This window comes from Wasmannia auropunctata, unplaced genomic scaffold, assembly GCF_000956235.1.
Source record: "Wasmannia auropunctata unplaced genomic scaffold, wasmannia.A_1.0 LD336111.1, whole genome shotgun sequence".
Taxonomy (NCBI): domain Eukaryota; kingdom Metazoa; phylum Arthropoda; class Insecta; order Hymenoptera; family Formicidae; genus Wasmannia; species Wasmannia auropunctata.
The window spans coordinates 2,073,671-2,099,732 of record NW_012026779.1 but is presented as its reverse complement, the minus strand read 5'-3'; the positions used below and the strand labels follow the sequence as shown (position 1 = coordinate 2,099,732).

The window sequence follows — 26,062 nt, the reverse complement described above, 5'->3', positions numbered from 1 at the left end:
AAGTGTTCATAGTGATTAAAAGAGTATACCGAGAAGAATATGTTAGTTTCAAATTTTTAATAAGCTATCGTATCTATTGCTTTTTTCTGTATTTTTTTGCTGTTCATAGTTTTCGCAGTTTAGAGGTCATTCTTTCTTAATATTTCGTAAAATTGTTTTATTTCGTGAAATTGTCATTCGCAGATTGTGCCTTCGTAGTACTCGTTAATATTCCCCGTTTTAGAGATTAGTTTCTATTTTAATTTTCTGCTTCAGTCCTTGAATATAAGAAAAAAAAAACAGTCCAATCAAAGAGATATTCAAGACGTGATCGGCAAAATAGTGTAAATAGTAGGATAGGGGTGACAGATGCATTTTAACTCGATTCACACACAAAATCGGGTAAATGACAATGATACCGTCCTGTTTATATATACATACTTGCGTGGATGAAGTGATTTTTATGCCGTCCCTTGATAATTAGTGCCTCGAGAGTTATACAAGTACGTGTATAAATATGTATTCTGTTTTGAGACAAACATCAAAGATCTATTTTAATAACATAGCGCATAATAAATATGTATATTACAAGATAAATATATATATATATTAAAGTTTAGGTTTTAGTTAGTGTAATTAGTTACGCGTCACACCTATGCGCTATAAGGGTCTTCCTTGAATTTAAAACATCTGTCGCGATAAATTTTTATCCATTTGCAGAAATTATTTATTACATGTAATGCGATGTAATACACTGACTCTAACAAACGACCCCTTAAAGCGCATCCGTGTCCGCGTAACACCTCAAAATACCGTCCATAAGAAGTCTGCTTCGCGATATAAAAAAATACAAATATATTATATATAAAGAAAAATGATTCGTTGAAATTGCGAGGAAAATTTTTGCACGATATATCGCGCAATAAATGCTTTTTCAGATATTAATGAAACAATATTTACATTTAACACACCACGTTGAATATATATATTTTTAAGTTTTATAACCTTTATACGAATGAACAATAAAAAATATGTATGTATTCATGTATCATGTTCATGTATTTTTCCATTTTTTAATCAGTTAATTAGTTTTATTTAAGCGAGATAGGGCGTGTGTCTTGTGTGAAAGTGGTCGATTCGTAATCGGCAGATCCTAAATTCGATACCGATCCTCATCCCGCATACATATTGTACTTATACCTTCATTTGTAAAAGGTTGATTTATAAAGAATTGAAAATCGTGAATGAAAGAATACGAGGTATTCCGCGATCATTCAATTCGTTATGAGATAAAGTTAATTCATATTTAAAAAATTACAGAATTATTAGGATGTAGGAAGAAGGGAGAATGAATGGAAACTCCATCGGCCTGTTTTTGAAGCAATCTTTAATATAGCAACATAGTCAGTCTTACAGTAATAAGCCAAAAATACAATCTATATATCAAGCTTGACGGGGAGCGGGCGAAGGTATCCTTTTCCTTCCTTCGTGAGGCGGCCTCGGCGAGGCTGGTCGCGACCCGAGGGTCTCACAGCCGGAAAAAGCGCGTCGCTTTCGCCCGGACCCCTCGGCAAATTTTACAATTTTACACAATCATAATGTATCACGTTCGCGAAATTGTAGGTCCTGCTCTCCCAACGACACGGTTTCGCATAACTAATAAGACGTACAACATTCTCAACTTCCTTTCCTCTTTCTAGCTTTCTATCGCGCCAAACGGAATGGTCGTAGCCTTGAGACGAGAGTGAAACTGCCCTTTCCAACGGCAGAAAATCGAGCGCTGAAGCTTTAAAACTGATTCCCGCTGCGTATCCCCTTTTCTTTGCAGCAACTGCGAATAACTTCCCTTCTTGACGATGATTTATAATGTTTACACAGTTGGCTTCGGCATTAATGAGCGGGATTATATCGCTTGATTCGTGCGCAAACAATCACGATATTCAATTCTTAAAACTATCGAACGTGTTTCAGAGAACGACAATTTACGAGTTTAAATTGTCTCGCTGTTTAAAAGACCTCGAATTCATTCGACTCATAAAATTTACTATAAAAGACCCAGTCGGACAATATTAATATGAATGTGCATCACAAAAGTGTAACACATTAAATATATAATTTTATAAAATATCTAGAAATTCGATTGATAAAAACATTCCCGCAACATAATGTTCTTATGTAAATTTTACGCTCCTAATTGAAACACACTTTCGAAGTAACGTTTCGCAGTTACAAGACGCGCTATGATATCAAAGGGAGGATAGCACATGATTCTTCATCCGCTTCTAGATTCGCTTTAAGCAGTTTCCAGAGTTACGGCGATCAAATACACTAATGATCGATATAAATCAACATAATGAGCTCGGTCTTCGTCAAAGGCAGTTAATCACACAGTATATATTTGAAATATCTCGTCTTTCATCTGAGGAGACGTAACTGAGAATACACTAGCCATATACTACTCGCTCTACGGAAAATATTGAATGAAATATATTCACGTGGTCGCCCATCAATCAAGAGAAGCGCAAAACGTCTCTGGAAACGCAATTTTTTTTATGGCAGTTGTACGTAAAAGATTTGGCCGTTTGATTAATGTTACTGACTATCCCGAAATGACATTTCCTCGCGCCAATCGATCTACGCTTTAAATTCAAAGCCCACGCATCCGATCCCACGTGTAACATCTAGCTCGCACAAATCCCGGACTCTTATCCTGACGTTCGGACCCAAGTAAAGAAAGAAAAAAAAAAAGAGTAATCAGGGCAGGAGGAAACGATCGATACAAATATATAGATATATTATAATATAATAGAGTTATTTGATGAAACATTTAAAGCCTTACAATAAAATATACAGTATCATGTGTGGTGTCGTTCGTATTTCCGTGTGTGAGCGTGTACTCGTGTACTCGAGTTTTCGCCTCGTGTGGGATTATCGTGTGTTATCGTTTACGTGTTTAAAAGATGTCTCAAAATATGCAGCCACATTTACCATGTTTTTTTCGCAGTTTTTTTTCCATACTTTTTTTGTCTTTTTCTTTTTCAGACTGATACGTTTTTTTTTCTCGACGAGCAAGGGATTAGTATTTATGTATAACCTTTGGACCGAGAGATTCGATACGGCAGTTATAATTCTTGGCGCTTACGCGCGCCTCAGCCCGAGATCGCCTCTCGAGGACAGGCGCGCGGGATATCGTCCGACACATACCTTCCCCCTCGTCCGCGTGACTCGTTTCTTTTTTTCATCTCGCATAGTGATTTGTATAATATAGATATCGGTATACAGAGCTAGTATCAAATCCTAACGAAATCGGCTACATCAAAATTGTTCCAACGTTCCGGAGAGATATGCACACTTTGTTCTGCATTCGGCCAGCTCCTCCACCGAGCCGCGTTCCGTCGAGGACACGCCCTCGAGATCTTTTTCTTTTTTTTTTGTCTTCCTCCTCCACCTCCTTCCTTTCGCTTTACCTCCTCGAGACTCACGAGGATCCTTAATCTTTCGTTTATATTACTACGAAACCTTCTCGTTCAACAGATCACCGTTAGTAACGCGTCCTTTTCACTGTTTATTCGCGCAGAACGGCCTACGATACATCGCATAATATATCACGGCCGGTCGAAAAACAACTCGAAGGCTCGAAAGTCGAGGGGAAAAAAAAAATCCGCAATGCGGATTTTAACACAACTCTGTCGAACTGCAGTCACGCGTTCGGCGTTCACAACTGCATTCACGCGACAATAAAATGTATGCGATAATTAAAAAAATGAGGCCTTTGCGTACTTTAGACTGTCGTTCCTTCTCGTACAAAAAAAAAAGAGCGATATACTCTACGATGCTAATTCATTAAATTACTCTTCATGTACACATGTTGATGCAACGTCATTAAAATGTTTATAAAATTTCATTTAAACGATAAAAAGTTACTCGGAGTCTTTAAAATACATTATCAATTCGTATAATCTGAATAAAAAACGACGAGACATGCGTATTGTACGAGCACGTACGCTCGGTGTTCCTCTCGTTGAAACTGATTTGAAAGTCTCTCTTTCACGCAGAAATAAGAGTACGCCAACATTCGCTAAGATAATTCTGAAAGCACTTCTGTGCCGAGCAATGTCTCTATCAGGCTTTTACAATTTCAAGCCACAATAAGTCAGTCTAATTACATTTTTTTTCGCTTAATTAATTCATGTTATATATCAGTTATATTCAGAGATTGGATATTATATCGACCGATATTATCCAAACTTTTTAGCGTATGGTAAACCTCAACGAATTTATCGTTAAATTTGCATTGCGTCGGATTTCCAAAAACTTAATCGAAATGTCTTGTAAGTATCTCGTTGATATATCGTTGCAGAGAGATCAGTACATATCAGTGATTTGAAGAAAGAGATAGAATCCCGATTATAGAAAAATACCGACTGCAATGAGCTTTCAGGCAGTTACATTTAGACACTTTGTAATCTTTTTTTTTACCTTTCAATTTTTTCAATAGGGAAATCTTCAAGTCTACAATTAATTATACATAAGGAACTACAAAGTATGAAAGAGTATGAAAAAAGAGTGTCTAAATTCCAGCGAAATGCCCCATATATGTAATGCTAAATATTACTCTTGACTTTCATGACTATATCATTAAAATTTAAAAGGATATTTCACCGTGACAAAAGCATCACGATGAATAATAAGGTGGCGTAAAAACATCTTCTAATACATAAAATTTACATACGAAAGTAATGCAGCCCCGCGTTTAGCTCTTCTCCACGGAAACTCTCTAGCGCAATATGTTATTTTATCCCATTAAATTACAAATAGAGGTAATATTATATTAATGTAAGAGATTGTTAGTATATATATATATCATAATAGCAGCGAATAGTACTTCGATACAAATAGATAGAGCCAAGTAGATAGCTGTTGGACAACTCACAATTATTAATCTGCTCAGCGTTTCTGTTACGTCGTCTTCATGATAAGTACGGAAAGGTTTGTTACCATTTCCTAAAATGAGATGACAATAACGGTAATAAAAAAAAAGAGTCGCCTAATAACTATCTGGTATCCAACAGTTGTTTACTTAACTCCTCGCAAAATTAACCATTTGGTCGGTGTGAAAAAATAAACATAACGTTCTTATATTCTGTAAACTACTGTGGACCGCATCAAGATTGTTACTTCTATTTGGTTGATTCTCTCGTCCTCATGCCGGTTGATACTCCTTCTCTCGTAACTCGCCATGAACGCTTAATCTCGGCGCAAAAATGTAAGTAGAATAGGTACATGCAGATGACAAAGGGAGGGACATACGTTTCGACGTAAAAGGAAAGCAGTGTATAGCTTACAGTGCAAGCGATCAGTTACTCGCGAAATTGAATTCCACAAGTAACAACTTGAAGGAGAGAGATTACCTTTCCCCCTATTATATTATTAGATCATACGATATGAATTACACAGTTCTCTCATCATCTGCATGTAAATTCTACGCGATACCATTCGTGGATTTCTCAAGTCAGATTTATCGTTCTCTCGGATAACAGCGATGGATCTCTCAGCAATAGTATTTTTCCTGGGAATTCTTGATGTTTGCGGGTATCATTTCTTTGTTCTTATAGGATTAGTTACTACCGCTAATTCAGCTAGATTCCTTCTCTTTCGAATCTGAAACAGGAAAGATGCGAGCGGGGGTCTTTAAGACATTCGGTTCTCGAGAGGCTCGTACGGAAATAAACGTAATATTACTGCGATTGCGCTTATAAATTTGCCACGCTCGGTTTTCTTACCGCTATCAGATTTGTCTTCTGAGGTACCGTTTGTCAACTCGGGCTCCTTCTTCTTCTCCCCTTCCTCCGACTCTACGCTAGACGCCTTTTTCTCCTCCTGATTCGCGGCCTTCTTGTCTTTCGCTTTGCCCTTAGCCGGCGTAGCTGGTTTGGGCTTCGGCTCCAGACTCGGATCCAGCACGATCTTACCGATGTTCTTGCGATCGTGCATTTTTTGCATGGCCTCGGGCACATCCTCCAGCGCCCATGTTGAATCGACCGTTGGCTTGATTTTGCCCTCGCTCCACAGTGTGTACACTTGATTCACCGCCCGTCGAACAAACGCGTGACTACCGTGCTGGTGCATCAAGTGGCGTAGATTCAAGCCGGCCAATGTCTTGTTTTCGTCGAACAGCTTTATGGGCGAAACTTTATCGACTTGCCACCACTGAAGCAACAAATAATAAAACATTGCGTAAAGACAGAAATATATAATGCAAAGGGGAGAATTTATACTTCATAGAATATCTTCAAATAATAGAACAATGTTATATAATATTATATTATGTTTGAGAAAAAAATATCAAAGCTTACAAAATCTTGTCTACAGCATTAAAAAGATATCTTATGAGATACAAAATGCTTTTGTCCGATCAATTGGGATATAAATTAAAAATTGAATTAATCCATAATGCTGCGTTACGTACTGATCGTGCTGCGGAAAAGAAGCTCTTAGTTTCTCCGGTGACGACGTTGCTGGATCCATAAAGAATGTACTTGCCCATTGGCTTCAAGAGGGCGTAGCCCTTGTTACATTCTTCGCCGCATAGACAGTCTAAGACGATGTCCACGCCTTCCGGTGAGATTCTAAAAAAAGTAGAGACACATATGAAAAATGTAGAGAATTCTCTCTAGGCTTCTTGATATTAATCTCGAATTCTTGACGAGAAAACAGAAAATATATGTTAATTACGCGCGACATCGTCTACATACTTTCTGACTTCATTGCTGTAGTCCGCGCCGCGTTCCAGAAGATGGTCGATAATCCCGGCATTTTTTAGGGCCTCGTGCTTGGATTTGCTGCACACGCCGAAGATGGTTACGTCCTTCACGGTTTTCGCGAGCTGCACCACCGCTTGACCCTAAGTCACAGATGGAAAATAATATTTCTCATCGAAATCAATTTAACAGCGAGAGTCAGTTGAAGAGTATAAAGAAACAGTACAGACGAGTTCTCACTTTTTTTCTTGTTCTCTTTTCGACGCGCGCTTCACTAAAAAATAATCGCGAAAACATATACTTCATCGCCACCTCGTTCCCCCTAGTGCAATCCCTTTTGCACGCTACTTTTTTTTCGCCGAGAAAATCCAGTTACGCGCCGAATTGGACGGGCGGCGTCGGGCCGCTACTCGTAACTCGCTGCGCCTTGAGAAAGGATGAGACGGGATTAAGAGAGGAGAAAAAAAAAAGAAAGAGAGAACGCTGGCCGCGTGCACAGCCGCTCGAGATTTTCAACAGAAGCGGCATACATTATTTCCGAGAATCGCGCTCGCTGCTTTCCATTTCTCTCCGCCCCTTGTCGAGAATTCGATACCCGGCGACCGAGCCGATGCCGAGCCGGAGCGCCCCGGGCTCGAAGAAGAGTATAAATGAGAAAAAAAGAGACGAGCAGAAAGGGGGAGCGAGAGAGAGAGAGAGAGAGAGAGAGAGAGAGAGAGAGAGAGAGGAGAGCGAAAGAGGCAAAGACAAGAACGGATCATCTAGAATTTCTAAATAATCGTGAAAAAAACATTTTGGCTTTTCAATAATTATAGTGCATTTTCAAGAATCTCCGTCATTTTATCATTGTCGTATTTGCTAATCTCTCTCCCTCTAAAAATTATTATAAAATGTACATGGGACGTTACATGCACGCGAGATGTCTCCGTGAAATAATTTATAGTAAAGTTACGTCTTCATCATCGGCGGCGACGCCTCACGAGAGCGGAAGCCTTCTTCTCGCGCGTAGAGACAATGACTTAATTAATATTAACCGATCCGCAGACTCGAAGAACAATGTCGCCCATCGCTCCTCGTTCGTGCCATTCTCTCTCCCTCCCTCCCTCCCTCCCTCCCCCTTCCTCTCGCTCCCTCGTTCTTTCGTTCGTTCAGGCATCGGAGGAGGATGAGAGCCGCGTGTACGTAGGAGCGATAATTCATGCTCAACAACGACAATGGATTCCACACGACCGCGAGAGAAACGCGCGCCGCGCGAAAAGCGGGCACTCCCGCGCCGCGATTTCCCGCGTATTAGCCGCGAGAGAGAAGCTGGTCACGTACGTGCTGGAAAAGCTCGGCGGGGAGAGGCCGCACTCCGTGTGAAAAATATACCACTTTCTGATCACGTCGGAGGACTTTCCCTCGTGAGTCTTTCAGACGGATCGCGTCATATCTCTTCCGCCGTGAACAACGTCTGAGGGGAAAGGAAGGGGGGAGGGGGCACACCGCCCCGGTACTCGGTAGGGCTTTCATGTATCCCTCGGTCGAGACAGAGACGCGTCGAGCACGCTGCGCGAGTGTGAAAATGTCAACAAGAGAACCGAGTTTACCATGCGCTCGTTTCACGCGAATATAGCTGATGGATCGCCACTCGATGGCTATTTTTAGCACAAGCGAACGGTCGGATCGATTTCAGGAACGACCTTAATTGTCGTTTAATTGATTTCTTTATCCCCTTCAACCGTTGGAACTGAAAAAAACGAAAGGGAAAGCTCCTCACGTCTCAACCACATCCATCTTTTATTCCGTATAACATCCCAAAATCGTTAGCTGAATTCCCGAGCGACGTACAAGGTTGATCTTAATAAGGAAATATATTTCTCGTTTGAGAAATTTTCATAAAGCAATTGGAAGCAGAGAGTATCGATGACCACGGAAGTCGACTGTAATTAAACCCTTCTATAAAACATCGTTAACCGCAGGAGGGAAAGGGGGAAGAGGAAAGGGAACGATCAGGTCGCCGGGCGGGGTACACGTGGCACGTTGTGCCGGTGTGAAAGCAGCTTAAAGCCGCGCCACGTGGTAGTAACGTGCCGGTGATGGTGATGGTAGCGGCGGTGGCGACGGCGGTGGTATGGTCTCAGACGGGTGCGGTCCATGACGGTGGTCGATGAGAGAGCGAAAGGTTGCCTGGCAACCCTCACACCCCGTGCGATTCGCGCACCGGCATTCCCCGGTAGATTTCGCCTTTCGTCTCAACCGTCGGGGGGAACGGCTGGCGCGGTTGGCGGGGGTGGCTTGCCGTTGGCTTCGGGTGTAACCTGTTGAGCCGTATTGATCCCGACGGTTCTATCTTCTTCTTCTTCTTCTTCTTATCTCCTTCTTCTGTTTCTCCTTCTCGTCGCTGAGACGAGAAGAGAGGGAGGGAAGGAGAGAAACCCACCCCCTCATGGCCAAGGAACCCGGAAATACCCCTTGGTACTTTAACCTTCCCGAACCCCTCCGTCGTCGCCGCCGCCGTCGTCGTCGTCGGCTCGTCGTGCGAGCGACTACCGTCCAACTTACCGTCGCTCTCACATGAAATTTTGCATTTTATTCGCACCCCGGCGCGAGGTGTTCGACGTTTTCAAGTCGTGGGCGTATAGGATTTAAACTGATCTCCGCGGGTGAGTAAACGAAGCTCGGCAAATTTTATTTCGGTAACTCGTGGGGAGATCCCACGAGAGGGCGGAGAGGGGGAGAGGGAGGCGATTTTATTTCGGTATCCTCGACAGAGGAAGGAGCGCGCAAATATTTATCGTATAAAATCTTGTTTAGGTACTACTCTTCGGCAATCCCTTACGATAAATCGACGTCCGCCCGTCGAATATCCCGTTATCTTCGTGCTTAAAGCGTAGCGTAATGAATTTAAGGAAAAATCGTCGTGAGAACGCCACGTCTCAGGCGCGCAGCCACATGGCCGCTTCTCGTAAAACGATTCCTAGCAATGTATAAGCAATAATGTTAATGACGCGCGCTTCTTCAGATATTTAGATGCCGCGGTCGTAACGCCGCTACTTATCGGATTTGTACTGTGCTCCGAGTAACGTATACACGTCTCGAAGACGCACGCCTGGCTGTTCTCGAGCGTTTACGAGCGGAACATCTTTACGCGCGAGACATTAACTCGCTTATACACGTGATACCACGATAAAGCTGTCTAAACTCGCGAAAGCGCCCCTTCGCAGTGCCGCGGGTTATTGTCGGCGGCAGAGCATTCTTTTTGCAACGCGCTAAAGACGCTTTCTATCCCGTCTACCCGACGTTCCGCCGCTCTAACGCGAGGTAAGTACCGCTGCAAAATTCAAAATCATTATCGTGCCGAGCGTTGTGCCATGAAATTTAATACAATCGCGCGCGCACAATAGAATATTAATTCATATACACGTGAAGATAATAACATCGCGCATTCAGTACCAAGGGTAAAGGAATAGCTTTTACATATCGTATGTTGTTAAAATGCTCGAGCCATCATGCGTTTGAACGTGATAATTATAAAATCTCTCGGCATATCGAAAACGAGTGGAATCATTTATGATAATGATTAACGGTAGTAGAGGGAATATTTAAAAATCCAATACCAATATTGCGCGCTGCACGATCGAATATAACGACGCTATCTTTAATATTGAAATGCACCGAGGTATTTACAACGAGAAGAAGAAAGAGAAGCAATTAATAAAAATAAAAGAGAGAGAGAGAGAGAGAGAGAGAGACACCGTATCGCGTATAATCAAACATAACAATTACATTCGTGAGTGTATCGCCGGCACGTCGAGTCCTTCAAGTCGCGATAAAGGATACGCGAGCGTGAGCAAGGGGGGTGTAATTAAAAAGTCCAATTCATCATCTGTTCCTTCCCTTCTTTTTCAGGAAGGAGGGAGGAGGAACGATACTGCGCTGCTCTCCTCGACGGAGAAATACAAATATATAGAAGAAGAATCCTTCTGTCGACTTACCACACCGCCGCCGGCGCTGTGAAGCAGTAGGCTCTTGCCGGGCGTGAGATGGGCCAGCTCGAAGAGCAGAATGTAAGCTACGGTGTAATTCATGGTGATGGCGGCCGCGTCGAGGTAGCTCATCCCGGGCGGTAGCGCGAAAACGGATGTCGCCGGCACGGCGACCAGCTCCGCCCACGCTTTGTGATCGGGAAGCGCGACCACCCTATCGCCCACCTGTTAGAAAAGAAAAAAAAAAAAAAGAAAAAACCGTCACATGCGTGTCAAAATGTAGAGCATTCGTCATATCGCAGCCTTGTAATACCTGAGGTATTCGCATCCCGAAGATCGAGAAAGAGTAAGAATAAAGTTTCTTAAAGATCGACTCGTCAATATCCATATTTCCAAGAGATATACGATATTTTCAGGATTACGTCGCGTGTAAAATGTCGCTCCTCGCATATTCACCGGATAAGAAAAGTTCAACGATTTTACACTTTGCGCCCTTTTAAACGACGGGGGCGAGTCTCCTCGTCTTATCGAATTAGGCCTTCCGCTGTAAAGCATCTTGATAGGCAGGGCGAGGCAGGAGCGGGCTGACATTACTTCCGACCCGTATATACGCCCTCGAAAGGAACGCGCCCCTCTTTTCCCCGCCCTCTATTTTTCTCTCTGTCTAACGAGGCAAGGCAGGCCCAGTTCTACACGACGTCGACCGGATATCTGACTCGCTACGCGCTCTCCGAGAAGCTCGCTCGCCTTCTGACCCCGAAAAGACTTTCGCGAGTCGCGAAAATAGACCACCCTGAGCGCGCAAGTTTCTCCAAACGGCGGCGGCGCCAGCCGGTGAAAAAAACGCGCCGCGAAGAAATTTCGACGGGCTCGAAACCAGCTGGATTCTCCCCGTAACGCGCGAATAACGTTAAATAACGATAACGAAAGTATGCCACCTTGGGTGATATTCGACGTTATTTACGAAGCGACCATTAGTATAGCCTCCTGGCGCTTTATCACGTCGGGGATATGGCGATACTTGTGCGTTCTTTTTTTTCCCCTGACGTAATGACGTTTAATAAGTCGGACGACCGCGAGGGGAAAGTAGCCTCTCGTTTTATATTTACGGCGTCCGCGGCCCGACCGAGGGAATGGAATTTCGAGAGCTTTCAAAATAATTTCAACGTTGAATCGAAACGTGACGTCAATGCTGAAAATCGATACAGGACTACTATTTTGAATACGCAAAAGGCTGCGTTGTGCGACTGCGAATCGAATTAGCGCGTTACTTATAGCTAGACATTACGGCCTCGAGCCTCCAGTCCCCGACTGAATCCACGGATGTGATTTTACTTCGCTATATGATATAAAGGGAAGAGCCTTGTAATTCAGTTATACACGTACTTCCGTCTGCAGGCAGAGTTTCCGAACGCAAGCAAATCTCTATTTCCGCTCGCGCGCATTTCGATATTACCAATAACATTCGGTTCGCTATTTACGACGCGGCCATTAATCTTCGTCGAGGCCCGCGGAGAATAGAGGAAGTGAGCGATACACAGCCCTCGCGTTTTATTTTTACCTTGTAATGAAATTCCGAACTATACACATAGAACTTAAAGAAGCAAACTTGTTTACAATTTAAGTTTGCGCACTCGTAATCAGATTCATTAAAAGTTTCGTGGTTGTACTCACTTTGAAATTCTCGACCCCCTCGCCGACTTGCTCAATGTCACCCGCGCACTCCGAGCCCATGATGAACGGGGTCTTCGGGGGCGAGTCGATCGCGCCCTGCCTGGCCATCAAATCCTGGAAGTTTAATCCGCTGGAAGAAACAGACGAAATTTTGTTAAATTTAAATATTGCGACTAATATATATATATATATATATATATATATATATATATAGTTTAGATGCAATTAAAAAAATCTTACTTCACGAATCATGAATATCCAGGATAAATCATCGAACTCTCTAAATTTTCTGGGTCGAATCTCACTCCAAAAGAGTGAAACTAGCGCCACTCAAGATTCACTCCAAAAGAGTGAAAATTTACTCCAGAAAATTTTGAGAGAAGATTTTAACTAACAATTTTAATTTGTTCTATATCTCAGCATCTGTGATTTGCTACCATTAACGTGACGCGACGATCGATGCTATTCTTTGAAAATTATTATCTCGACGTCGCTATCTCGTACAGTCTAGGATTTCGTTCCGATTTCAGTCCCGTGGGACGAACGTGCGTGCTCTCATTTTCAGCGGGAACGAGAGCAGTCCCGAGAGTGGGTTAGATCGTAAAATCCTATGCGTTTATATCGCGTAGGAATACCGTACGCGCGCGTATTTGCGCTTGAAGCATTGAAGAGGGCTGAAATAGAAACCGCATATAACAACGACGAGGAATCCTTCGTATACGCGGCTCCTCACGTAAAACGTACATATAGTTACCTATACGCCGGTGGCTAACGGCCTCCGACTGACAGGGAGGGTACGAAGGCGCCGCGACGCCTAGACCGAAGCCTGGCGTCGCACGCAACGCGACCGCGACGGTCGTCGCGGCGACGTTACTCATCGGCATCGGGAAATATTTACCATCGGCGCCCTGCACCGACAAAAAGTTCGACGGTATTTCGGCGGGAATCGCCGACGGATTTCGCTGAAATCGTCGGATAAACGGCCATTTGCGTGTCGACGTATCATCTCGCGGTCTTGCACACGATTGCGGTGCAAGACCAGAAGATCTAAATTGCCTGGCAAAACGGTAACAAGGAGAATTGTCGAGCGTTTAGAAAAACGATGAGATAAAATGGGGGAAAAATCTAATCTAATTTGAAAAACATAACAGAGGGACCATTTTACATTATAATATATATATATATATATATATATATTATAATACACACATTTATTCCGTTCGGTCGTTTTATTTATTCATTGCGAGTAAAGTCGCGGCTGTCGCAACGTGATCAGCTTGAGAGTGAAAGTACTTCGTTTTCAATGAGTTGCACCGATGAATTGTACACGGCGCCTCTCGCGAGAGATATGTTGTAAATTGTTATCAATTTACGCCGATACACGTAATTTCCTGGAGCACACCGCGTGATGAATCACCGTGTACTCGGTGAAATCTCGTCCAAGGTTGACGAACGTATCAGAAAACTGCCCACGCGGATGCTTATCGCGTACACATATCGGTTTTTTCTATCTCGTTAAACGCTCCTTCCTCTCTCCGCCGCACGTGAACGTGTGTATACGCGCGTGTAGGTATACGCGTTGTCACGCTGCATGCATCAAAATAAAATAAGAAAAAGAAAGCAGAAGGCAAGCCGGCCGATATTTCTGTTGACGGACGAGGAGAATGAATCATACGCGGCGTGCGAAGAGGTATAGTTTCTGCCTCCCTGGATTTACTGTACTATATAGAACCATTGCATTGCAGCTGGTGCCTGTACTGCCTGTATACGATAGCGCGCGTTTTACCGATAACATATATAACGAAGGAAGTTTGCGGTCGTGAACGATACACCACATTGAGGGAACAGAATTCCGTCATGATTCATGATTCGCGAAGACTGGACGCACCGTGTGTGACCGCGCATTGTCCCTTTTCGTGAATTTCACTCTCGCCGACGATGCGCGATTAAAATCACCGTGACTCGCCGCGACGTGTGACGGAGATCCGAAACGCAACGGCAAACCGGCGACCGAACGAAACGTCAAAATGCGTGCAAACGCTCGCGTATATAAGTCGCAGACGCGAGTAACAAGTTTACACGGGGATTATACCTAATGTATCGGTACGCAATAAATCGCGGCTGCGATCGAAAAGCGCGCATTTATCCGCGTGTCCAATAACGTGACGGACGGGACGTGGGGAGGGACGGGAGGGACGGGGAGGGAACGTAATAATAATACGTGGGAACACGCGCGACTTACGCATCATTTGCCGGGGCTGCGTCGGATAACGCGCGTGTGGACGCCCGCCGTGTTCCGCGCTCCCCACGTCCGAAGGACGAATCGAAGCGAAACGAGTCGAAGTACAGCACAATGATTCTATTCCGCGGCTTATTGACAGGTACGGGCGTCCGCGAACGCCAATCCGCGAACGTCCCGCATTGGATTAAGCCGATTCTATTAAATCCCGTCCGCCGACGTGCGCGGAGTACTCGCGGACTTGTCTACCGCGGAGTATGCAATGTATAACGCGCGATCGCGGGGCGTGGCGGAAAAATTTGCCGTTTCTAAAATTAACAATTTTAAATGGTCGTAAAAACTATCCGAGGTCGTGAGGAGGTGCCCCCGGGCGCGCACCCGAGAACGAGGGTGTCGCGTCGTCGCGATTAATGTACCGAGCCTCTGCAGTAAAACGCTGAGCGATAAAGCTACGCGGAACTCCTTCCTCGGCTCGTCGCGTTTCAACATATGGTTTCAGTAGTCCGCGCAGTCCAACGTATAATTGTAGTATGCAGATCGCGTGTACATAATCCTTCCGGTGGAACTTGGAAATTTCAGGAAAAATAATGATGGGGGCCAGAATCAAAAAAATTATATAAAGCTTTATATTATATATGAAATATATATATATGTATGTATACATGTGTACGTATATGAAATATGTGACAGCTTCTGTTACGTATACATCGACAATTTTAAATAGAGCTTCTACGTGAAATTTTCATGCTGGTGCACAGCGATATTTCGCGCCATACATAATAAGCTTGTCGAGCGATCGATGAGGCGAGCTTTTGAACCATTCGTCGCGACCACCCATCGTTCTATCAGTCGCTAATACAAACTCGTTGAGCGCAAATGCGACAGTTAAACGTAATAAAGCGCGGACGCAACTGCGGACGAAAACAAATTCCGTCCCACAAAGATAAAACAACAGCGGCTGCGGCGGCGGCGGCGGCGTCAGCGGCAGCGGTGACGGCGACGGCGACGGCGACGGCGACAGTTGCGGAGCCTGATGTGGCGTAATGAAATTCTGGTCGCGACGCGTCGCGCTGTCGTCGCAGTTAACTGTAGATAACGCGCGTGATTTAGAGCCGATCGCACGCCAACGCGAGGCGCGAGGGACGGCTTTCATTCACCTTGTAAGACACAGTATTACCGTCCATTACTTTCACAATTTGTCGTACTTAGGGTCGTTTCCGCTCCTTCCGGCCGCGCCGGAGCCCGGATCAGCTGCAACGAGGCTACGAGATCGCGCGCCGGGAGAAAAACGGTCCGTTCCGGCCGCCGTCAGAAATTTCTGCGTATACCGTCATTACCTCCTTTCGCAGTATAGCCCAACTATAGCGCGCGCTAATAATATCCGCCGCGCGGATAATTAGCGTATAATGTAGCGACGGGCGATAATTAAGAAAAGCGATCGATTACGTGTAACGATGGGGCGAACAATATGAGCGCGGCCATTAATCGATTTGGAATTTGCTAATTTAATTTCACGATAATAGCTCTCGGAGATATATTCGGCCGTGTACACAGGAAGCCGGTCAAATATAATATCGAAGCGCGATAAACCAGGCTATATAGTTTTACAACGGAACTGAACTGAAAATGTTTGCCCGCGGAGTAATGCGGGCCCTCTGTGTTGTCTCGGCGCAGCCGGCGCGATTTTTACCTGAGGATCTCGTGGGAACCAGAGTAACCATGATTCGACGATTCGCTCTTATTGAGAGGTCCCCTCAAAAAAGGAGGGAAAAGGGAAGGAGGGGGGGAGGGAGGGAGGGAGGGAGGGAGGACGCGGATACCAAGGACAAGGAGAAGGTTCCGGAGTTACGGAGCCGAAGAAGTGCGGCTCTCGCGGCTCGCGATCGCTTAATTCCTCTAAATTGCGTCGAATTGAAGGGAATAATTTTCTCCATTCTTGGCAAGAGGCAATTGAACGGGCGGACCGGACCGGACGGCGACATGCAACGCACCCCAGGGTCACACACAAAGCCGCACAAAGCCCGCGGCGGCGCGGAGACACGCACGGTATACAGGGTGTCTCCGATCGTACACGACGATCCGTATACGTGGAGGAGGAAGAAAAACTCGAGTTGGCGAATCCGATCTCCCTGCACGTCGACCGAAATACAAAGGCTGTTCTCCAGCGGATTTTAACAGCCGACTAGTTAATTATTTCCAGACTAGTTAACTATTTCCAGTCCCAAACACGTATATACATATATACGACGTACATCGTTTAAAGAGAAGCGCCGTTAATCGGGGAAACACCCATGTCTATACCGGACGTTTTTAAACCATCAGGAGAGACCGTCGCCCTTTGACCCGCACCCTTTCTCCCCGCTCGTGAGGAAGCGTGCGTTTTCCATGGATATACACGTCAATCGATCGTCGTGGAAGACACCGAGGCGCCTAACGGAGGAGGGGTGGGGGGAGGGGGGGTTAGGTAATCGTACAACGAAATCAAATGCACGAATCTCGCGTGACTCCGATTGAAGCCGACGTCCGGGCGAAGTGAAAGTGCGCGCCCGAACCCGCCGCTGCGGTATTTTCTACGGGCGCGTGTCGGAAAAGTACGCCGTGTACGGTATACGTGTTACACACACCCGGGGGGCACGCGGCGCACCGGTCTGTGCAGTATGTGACGGTTTGCGCGCCGCGGTCATTTACGCTGATATCGACGTCGGTGACGTCGTTACCTTATCTCGAGAATATTAGGTGCGCAAAGTTTTCAAGCCGTACCTTGTTTTCTCACCTTTTTACTTCTCTCTCTCTCTCTCTCTCTCTTTCTTCGAGAGAGAGAGAGAGAGAGAGAGAGAAAGAGAGAGGAAAAAAAGAAAACGCGAGCGCGAAAGAAAAAAATGGGAGGGGGAAACGAATTAAACTCAATTTAGGCTACGCGAAGGGCCCGGCACGCGCGAATTGACGCGAACTCGTATGAATTATGCAGGGGACGGAAGGGCTATAAATAGGCGGACGGAATATTACGCGCGCTCGGTCGCCTCGCCTCGTCGATTTGCTTCGCAAAGTCGCGGGATAAGCGGGCCGGCCGAGCAGGATGGCGGCGACGACAATATCTCTCTCCTTGCGCCGGCTACTTCATTATTCGAGATAAGCCGGGCTCTGATTTCATTAACCTAAATCTTCCACGTGGGAGAGGCGAACGGCAGGGAGAGAGACGCGGCGGAGAGGAGGCCTCGTAATAAACAATCGCGCGAGTTATGTCGCGGATAAGAGGAGCGGACGATTTTTCCCGTGGACGCATGCGATCGTGCGAGCGGATAGAGTCAACGCGAGGATGAAGTCAGCGTCGATCGAGATACCAGCGAGTTAATACGATACGATACGATACGGGGACCACGCTCGGCGAGAATTATTTATCGTTGCATCACCGAGCAAACGAACGCGAGAGAGAACGAGAGAGGAGTATATGCGATATCGTCGAACTGTCAAGGGCGGAGAGGAGAATCGACCGTGGAATTTCGTCGCCGGCATTACGGCGGCAACGGCCGCGCGCAATTGCGACGATCATTTCTCTCGGAAAGAGACGCGGCGAGCGAGCTATAGGGTTAAGCCGGCGCGGCGGTTTAAGGGAGCGGAAAAATACGGCGAGCGCGCTCGGAGAAAAGTGCGCGCGGGTGCCAATTATTGTATACATACCGCGTGACAGATGACCCCGTCGAACGGAGTTATCAATTGTTTTCGAACGGGAAGGGGGGATGAGGGGGAAGACTATACGAGGGGATACCGATATAGAAGTTACTCTTTGTTGCCTTTTTTTTTATATCGTCTCCGATGACACAGGCGGACAGAGAGAGGCTGCTGCACTTTTACGACGTGGACGACGGTCTGTATCGGTGTGCATGTAAACCGCGACGGATTACTCTGTGTGTGTAGACGGTGACTCGCGCGAAACGGATCAGGCGGATGTAACGGTGAGAAAAGTACGTGAAGCCGCGACTGTACACGGAGCGTATAAGGTACTAGAAGAAGAGAGAGAGAGAGAAAGAGAGGTTAAAGCACGGATTAGTTACGCATGCGAGGATAAAGTGTGATCCGCTACGCGAAGATCTAATCTCTCTCATCCATGCAGCTATGTTCTTAACACGCGGCGTTCGATTTATAGATCTCCCCTCCCTGCCCCCTCGGTATTATGCTAAGCACTCGAAACAAAAATATAACGAGGCACATAGGTACATATCTGCAAAACGATAATACGTATCGTTAATAATTATAACGCGTGAATCAGATTAGAAACGGCCGAAGTTTCCCGAAGGCAGAATCGCACGAGCGCATCATCAGATACGAAAAACAGAATCGAACGGTATTAAGACAACAACAGCTGCGGATCCAAACGCGTATACCGTCACATCGTTTTTGTGAGTCATCCAACGTGGCAGTGACGTTGACACATAAGTGTCGCTTCTTTGCGCGAGCTGCAATACCTCCGTCGTGTAAATAATTACCTATCGACCGATCCATCATCAAGATATCTATAAAGTCACGTGAATTCTCGCGTTCGTAATTCGATAAGCATCGCGCAATAATTTCCATCGGCGTCGTGAATCGACACTCCTTAGTCTTTCGATTCAATACTTATATATAATATTTATATATACATAAATTCCGTCTCGGACAAAAATATCCGTCTTTGTACGCGATACAAAAGAAAATGTCGATTCGCCGCCTGCGGGTGATGCAGCGATCAGAAAATCTATCGGCGATCCGTACGAGAAGACGCCAGAGATGACGCATCGCGTTGATTACGCCTTATTGACTGGTAAGAAACGGAAAATACTTCGGTAATCGAGACGATAACCCGAGACGCGACGATTAGCCGATCGGCTTCTCTCTCCGCATCTTTTTTGCCACGCCAGCGATATATATGCGTGAATCATGCGCGTGCGAATGAAAAATTCTGTGACGGGCCGCAAACCGCGGGTGGCGGCCCGCTCTTTTGCATATTTTAAGATTCGCCCTATCGAGTATCTATAACGCATCGTGCGCAAGCTTCCCCTGGCCGATACGCGTGGCCCCTTTCTCGTCCATTTGCTCCGCGAAATCGCCACGTTGCAAAATACACGAGCGGAACGCGATCGTAAAAGTGCCTTTCCATGTTGATGCTCAAAGCTCATTTTTAACATCAAGACAGATCACGTGATCAAAATTGATATATCAAGCGTTAATTTTAATCTGTTTTGATGTTAAAAACGAGCGTCGAGCATCATTATGGATAAACATCTTTAGATTTACGCGTCTCGCAACGGAAAAGCAAAAGAGGAATCTGCACGGCGCGCATGGAAAAAAAGGCGAAAAGCGAGTACCTACTACAACGGGGTGTGCACGATACGTCTTCCTAATCGATGTAAAATATGTAGTCTTTTTATTATAATGCCGTTCGCAACTGATATCCACCGCGTTTCGACGTTTAACGCGCGCAAAGAAATCGAAAACACAAACTGTGAGATTAATCGTGTTATGCGGCTCCGCCGTTGAGATAAAAACAGAGATAGACAGGCAGGCAGTTTATTTCCAAGTTTCGGACAAAAAACATTTCACGATCCGCGCATAATAATGACCTACGTTACACACGCAATAATTTTCAGTGTGATTCACCCAACGGTACGTACATACGCACCGATAGATCTATGGGATGTCCGTATTGATCGAACCACACCCGTATTTCCTACACCCTCTGCCTCTCGCGCGCGCTTCCACCCTTCCTCCCTTCCACCCCGCCCTCCCCCGGCACGCACGCGGATGTCAACGTAAATGCGTGCGCACAGACATCGGCGTAATCGTTCGTGGCCGAAAAGCTCGACAGGTCACGCATTGATTTATTTTTAATTTAATTCGCGCCCGATAAATCTGAGAACGCGGAAAAAGGCGATTGAAGAGGCATAGCACTATTAATTCGGGATATTTCCAAGATGCCTTGCAACATCACGATCGGCATGATTGTCGGAACGGCCGACGACGACGATACCCCGTATAAAAGCGCGTCCACTTCAGACCTGGACTTGACGTCGGTTGCAGCTGCAGCGAGCACTTATGCACTTTGCGATTATTCCGCGAGTGACATTTATATCATCGTAACGCTGCTGCGATCGAGCAGTGCCTATATAATTGTAAATCGCAAAGGTCAAAAATTCGAGGAGTTAATGATCTTATCATCGAAACGTAAAAAGTCAAAGTCGCTGAAGATTCGAAAATCTGAATAAAAGTCGTTTCGAGGTTCCAACAGCTCGGGAGTACAAAAAGGTTTCCAGGATTTCGATGACCAATAGTCGAAGATTTTTAAATCCAAGGACTCGGAGGTCTAGACTCGAAATCCCCGTGACAGTCAAAAGCGGCGAACAATTTTTTTTTCTTGTCCCGTTGATGCACGGTTGCGTGGATAATAAGTCCACGTAATACCGTCTATGTGCAAGTAGTGCGTGAATGACCGGCGATATCGCGTGTGTAGGTAGACGCACGTAAATTCTACGATGTTATTTGGAATTTATATACGCCGGGCGAAAGCTCGCGCGCGCTCTCGCGTTTTCGTGGAAGCGCTGCCCGATGAAAGGCACCATTGTATCTGTCCCGTCGAGTTTATCATGCTAATGAGGACTTAATATCGCGTTATGGGAAACTTTGAACGGATACCATTCAGCGGACGGTGATAGGCCACCGCGATTCGCGTGTGTGCCTCTTTCTCTCTCTCTCCCCTTTTCTCCCCCGCTCTCTTTCTCCTCCCGTGCTTTAAGGCGTTTCCAACACTCGCCTTTCATCGCTCGCACGCCGGTTTTTTCCCCCCGTCGCTTCCAATTTCTTACAGGGTTCGCCTCGAAGAGAGAGAGAGAGAAGGCACTTACGGAGTGTAAAAAGAGATTACAGAATTACCGGGTGAACTCCGCTCCGAAATGACACAAATGTTTATATATACCTCACTTCTTCCTCCGTTAGAAAAAGAAACGACCGTACAAACGAGAATACGTTTATTGGGTTCTCGGAACCGCTTCAGTTTAAACTTCTGGAGTATCCGGACAGAGTCGAGACTTGCGCGAGAGCTCGCTTTCTTTTCGTCAAGGATATCTATTATACATGAAATAAGGTGGTTCATTGGACTTTATGCTGTCTCACTGTAGACACGAGCGGAAGAACTGTTTTATTCAGGAGTAATCGCCCATTTCCTTCGGCGAATAGATTCAGCATGAGTAATCAAGAACGAGATACGTAGAATACGGGAAACTACCCGCGAGTGCAATCGCTCATAATAAAAATTCAATGTTGAAACAAGACGAACACGAGAGCGATCTTCCTCTTCCGTGGAAATTTAATTTGGTTTTAAAAAATTTTCTGTTAATAATTATTTTTAAGACGCGATCAGACGATTAATTAAATTCCTCATCAAATTTCTCGCCGTTGAATTTCCGCGAAATTTATTTTATCTTTTCTGAATGATATTTTTTATCGAGGATAATAATTATATACTCGAGGAGTAATTATGTAACAATATAATTACTCCATCTGTATACGATAAAACGTAAATAAAATAACAAACAATGGTTCGCAAAATAGTCAGCAAAAAAAGACTATTGATCTGAATGTCCCGGTAACGACCTGCGCTTTTAATATTGCTTCCACTTTCGAACGCGACATCTTAAATTCGACATTTCCTGCGACGAATAACCCTTTCACTACAAAGGGTACGTCCGAATGGAGTTCACGCTCACATGCGAAGCGCGTGAACGCATGCACGCACGACTAAAATGGAAGAATGCCTCGGGCTGCAACGGCAAAGATGAATCAAAAAGAAAACACAGCGGCGGAGCGACTCTCCGCGTCGTGAACGCATTATTCACATAATTAAATCACGTAACAAAAGCGCTCGTAAATACCCCCTCCCGCTTCTATGTTATATAAATTTGTACTTCTTGGAATTGAATTTGTGTTTTTTCGAGAGGACTGGCTTTTTCTATGAGAAAGGAGGAGGCACTCGAGTTCCTCGAAAGACGGTCGCGTGACGTGAAAAAGACAAAAAAAAAAGGAAAAAATAACCGAGTTTATCAGGCTTGTGTACGGGCATTTTATCGAAACGGCAAACTGAACGGTCACTTTATTCAGCCGTCCGTCCCGTCGACGACGCGCGACGGTGTGCGGGGGTGCTCGCACAGAGCTTTAACGAACGTGTCTGCAGCGGGGCAGACAAATTTATTCGCCGGCATTGGCAGCGTGATATCTTTCTATGGGGGCTATTTTCTCATCAATCCCAATAGCTTTTATAAAACGTGACTCACGCGTGAAAAGGTCCGCGCGCGCAGCAGACCTTTGGCGAATCCGACGTTCGCCGTCTCCCCCGTGCACCATCATCATCGCGACTGTCCCTGGCCTGGCCGCGCGAGATAAAGCCCGGGGCTCTCTTTCAGGATATGATACACATGCTCGTACGCGATAATACCAATATGCACGCATCTCTCTCTCTCTCCTCTTTTTATATACAATTGAAAAATCAAGTCGACATCTTCTCGCGCGTATAACGTAATAAACAACCGATTCGTCGTGATTCATGAATTCAACGGCGGCAACGCCCGCGTTTCGGAAATTGATTAATCGACCATCGATGATCGAGCGCCGCGGCCGATCGACGGTCGCGTGTGCGTGGCGAGAACGGGAGACGTTCGGAGGCCGAAGCGCATCGATATATTCCAATATGAGAATGCAACACGGTGGCCCCACTTACGGAGCCCGTTAACAAATCGTTATTCGGGCGTGCCTTTTTTTTTATCTCACGCCCCCCCCCCCCTCCCCCTGCGCTACGTATTGTCGTTAAACGGGTACGAGTGCAGAAGTATCAAGCGTATATATTTTTCGACTATTCACCGCTTCTCTCGAGTGACCATGCCCGGGGACGACGTTTTGTACTTCGAAAGGGAGAAAAAAAACGGAATGAAATAGGCTGGCGTTGATAAAAATTTCACGTACACGATACGTTCTCGACCTAATGAGGCGTAGATAGCCACTAAGCTTCTACATTTACGTTTCTCAATTCCACCCGTTTAGACTAGATTAGGATCGTAATTACCTAGTCGCTGGCTACTACGACCCGCATATCAGGACGGAGTGTAATGTGGTCACCAAAGTTTTTGTAATTTATCGTGGGAAAGCGGAAACGAGACATCCCACTTCGGGGACAATCTGGAAAATTTTCACCGACGCCCGTTCGTGAACAAAAGAGAGGAAGTTACATCTAATTTTTTTTTTTTTTTTCATGCTCGATCCTCGGATCCTTTGCGCTGCGGCGTACACGTATACGGACGAGCAGCGGCGAAATGCGAAGGACCATCCGAAGCCGCACCCTGCCGCGTATTTTTGTGACAAAGGTCTCGGACGAAAAAGTCTATACGGGCGCCGCTTATATTTCGCTCCCAAACGTGACCTTCCGAACCCGAATCTTATATCCTGTGAGAACGAAGATTTAATAGAACCAACGAGAAATATGAAAATTTACCGTATCAATTTATTTCATATCGATTCATGCACGGTTCTGACGCGCGACTTGAAAATTCAGACCGTTCCTCGTCGGAAGACTAGGGAACGGCGAGGATTATCAATTGACCGAATCGCGCGCGATCGAATTCTCTCGGGAATTTCGGATATGAAAAATGTAATGCACACGTATTGTAGGCACAATGGCACGCTCGTTTGTGGGCAGGTATTCGCAGGCCGGACAAAACAGCGCGAGTTCCGAGACGCTTCAGCGATTTAATGGGGAAAATATGGCTTCTATCGGCGTACCATCTAACGGCTCCGGTGCAGCGCTGAACCGTGTGCGTAGGGAATATGGACCAAGAGTCTCGCTCCGGCGCGCGCGAACGCTCGAGAGAGCGGAGAAAGGGCGGAAGGGCGAAACGCGCGAGAAGGGGGCGAGAGACGGAGAGAAAGAGAGAGAGAGGGAGAGAGAGAGAGGCAGAGAGCGAAGCGAAACTCAACTCACCAGGCTTTGACGCGTATAAGGACCTCTCCCTCGCCGAGGGCGGGCTCCGGCTTCCTCAGGGCCTTGACACTCTTCAGGCCGCCGAAACCGTTGAGCACGATCGCCCGCATATCCTTCGGCTCCGGCGTGGTCTTCTCCTCGCCGTTCTCCTTCGGCTTCTCGCCCTCGCCATTCTCCTCGACCTTCTTCTCGTCCTCCTTACGATCCTTGGGCTCTTCCTTGGCCGGCGGTGACGCCGCCGCCGTCTCCTGCGGCGGCTTCTCGCCCTCGGCGCTCGGACTGGTCTCGTTCTTGTCCTCTGCCATCTTTATGTCCTCTTCCTCTCAGACGCCCTGATACTCTGAAGCTCGCGCGACGTCCTTTACCGCGAGACTGAGGATCTCCGGCGGCCGCGGCGGGGATACGTCAAGAAAGGGAGCGTGCGTCGTACCGTCCGCGATCGCGGAGCGACAGACGGAGGAGACGAGAGAGAGAAAGAGAGAGAGAGAGAGGGGGGATGGAGACAGAGAGAAAGAGAGAGAAAGAGTGAAAGGAGGGAGAGAAAGCGCGCCCGTCCGTGTGAGTGGTCCGCTCGGCCTCGCACCGTGTATATCGTTTACAATCCGCCGCGTACGCGCTCCATGAAAGCCACCGTCGTTCTGCACGAAATTCTGCGCCACTGTAAAACGCGGAACGCCATTCTCTTTCTCTCCCTCTCTCTCTCTTTCTCTCTCTCTCTCTCCCTCCGTCGTGCCGGCTATGCGCCGGCCGGTAACGCGCGCGGTGTTGCTGTTGCTTAGCAACCGCGCGCCCCTGTCGGACGGCCAATCGCTCGTCGCCGCCGTCGTCGCCGGCCGCGCAGTACTCGCCCGACTCGCCGTCATTTGCCACGTTCGTTTGCGGCGTGCTGGACGCGCGCGCAGCCCGGCAGGTGCCGCGTCGCGTTAACGTCGCGTCGCGGCGAGTGAGTCGCGCGCACCCCGGCGCTCTCTGCTGCTTCGCCGCGACGAAGTAGTCCCACATGCATCGCATCTCTCCTCTTCCCCGCCCGCGCTACTCCCTCCCCCACCGAGCCCTTCGCCGATCGCCCTCGCGTGCTATAACCTAAAAATTTGAAAATGCCCGACTCCGTGAGGCGGCTTCGAGCCGGGCGATCGATCCCCGTCGTCGCAATAACGATGTACATATACGCGCTTCGTAATTACAAATCGCGCGGAGCGATATCGCGAGGCGCCGTTCGATCTTGATGACGCGACCTGCATGTAATTGTTCCCATGAATAATCGAAGGAAAGGAAAGAACAGGCATATATTTATATATATTATATGTATACATATGTATATACATATAGGATGGGGTTTCGCCGCGATCGCCGGTCATCCCATCGATAGAATTTTGCGGGTCAAGCGATTTCACCGCGCATGCCGAATAATATATACCTTCTCGACGTTTTTACCATGGGCTGC

At 46.4% G+C, this 26,062-nt stretch overlaps 1 protein-coding gene across 1 annotated transcript; it reads right to left on the bottom strand.

Annotated features, from left to right (window-relative positions):
- Positions 1–1,348: 1,348 nt before the first annotated feature.
- On the bottom strand, positions 1,349–25,254 carry LOC105449231 (synaptic vesicle membrane protein VAT-1 homolog-like). Its single transcript, XM_011688298.1, has 7 exons — positions 24,619–25,254; positions 12,383–12,512; positions 10,718–10,933; positions 6,735–6,883; positions 6,449–6,608; positions 5,763–6,189; positions 1,349–5,640 (listed from the first exon to the last, which is right to left on the bottom strand). Exons 1-7 carry the CDS (start codon positions 24,921–24,923, stop codon positions 5,615–5,617), a joined length of 1,413 nt encoding a protein of 470 aa, XP_011686600.1. The 5' UTR covers positions 24,924–25,254; the 3' UTR covers positions 1,349–5,614.
- Between the last annotated feature and the right edge of the window lie 808 nt (positions 25,255–26,062).

Bases quoted from the DNA above. Each gene is read 5' to 3' on its own strand.
- LOC105449231 (XM_011688298.1), bottom strand. From the start codon at position 24,923: ATGGCAGAGGACAAGAACGAGACCAGTCCGAGCGCCGAGGGCGAGAAG. The intron at 12,513-24,618 runs GTGAGTTGAGTT...TGTTTCTTCCAG, and splicing joins CTTATACGCGTCAAAGCCTG to CGGATTAAACTTCCAGGATT. The intron at 5,641-5,762 runs GTAAGAAAACCG...TTCCTGTTTCAG, and splicing joins AGAAGACAAATCTGATAGCG to ATTCGAAAGAGAAGGAATCT.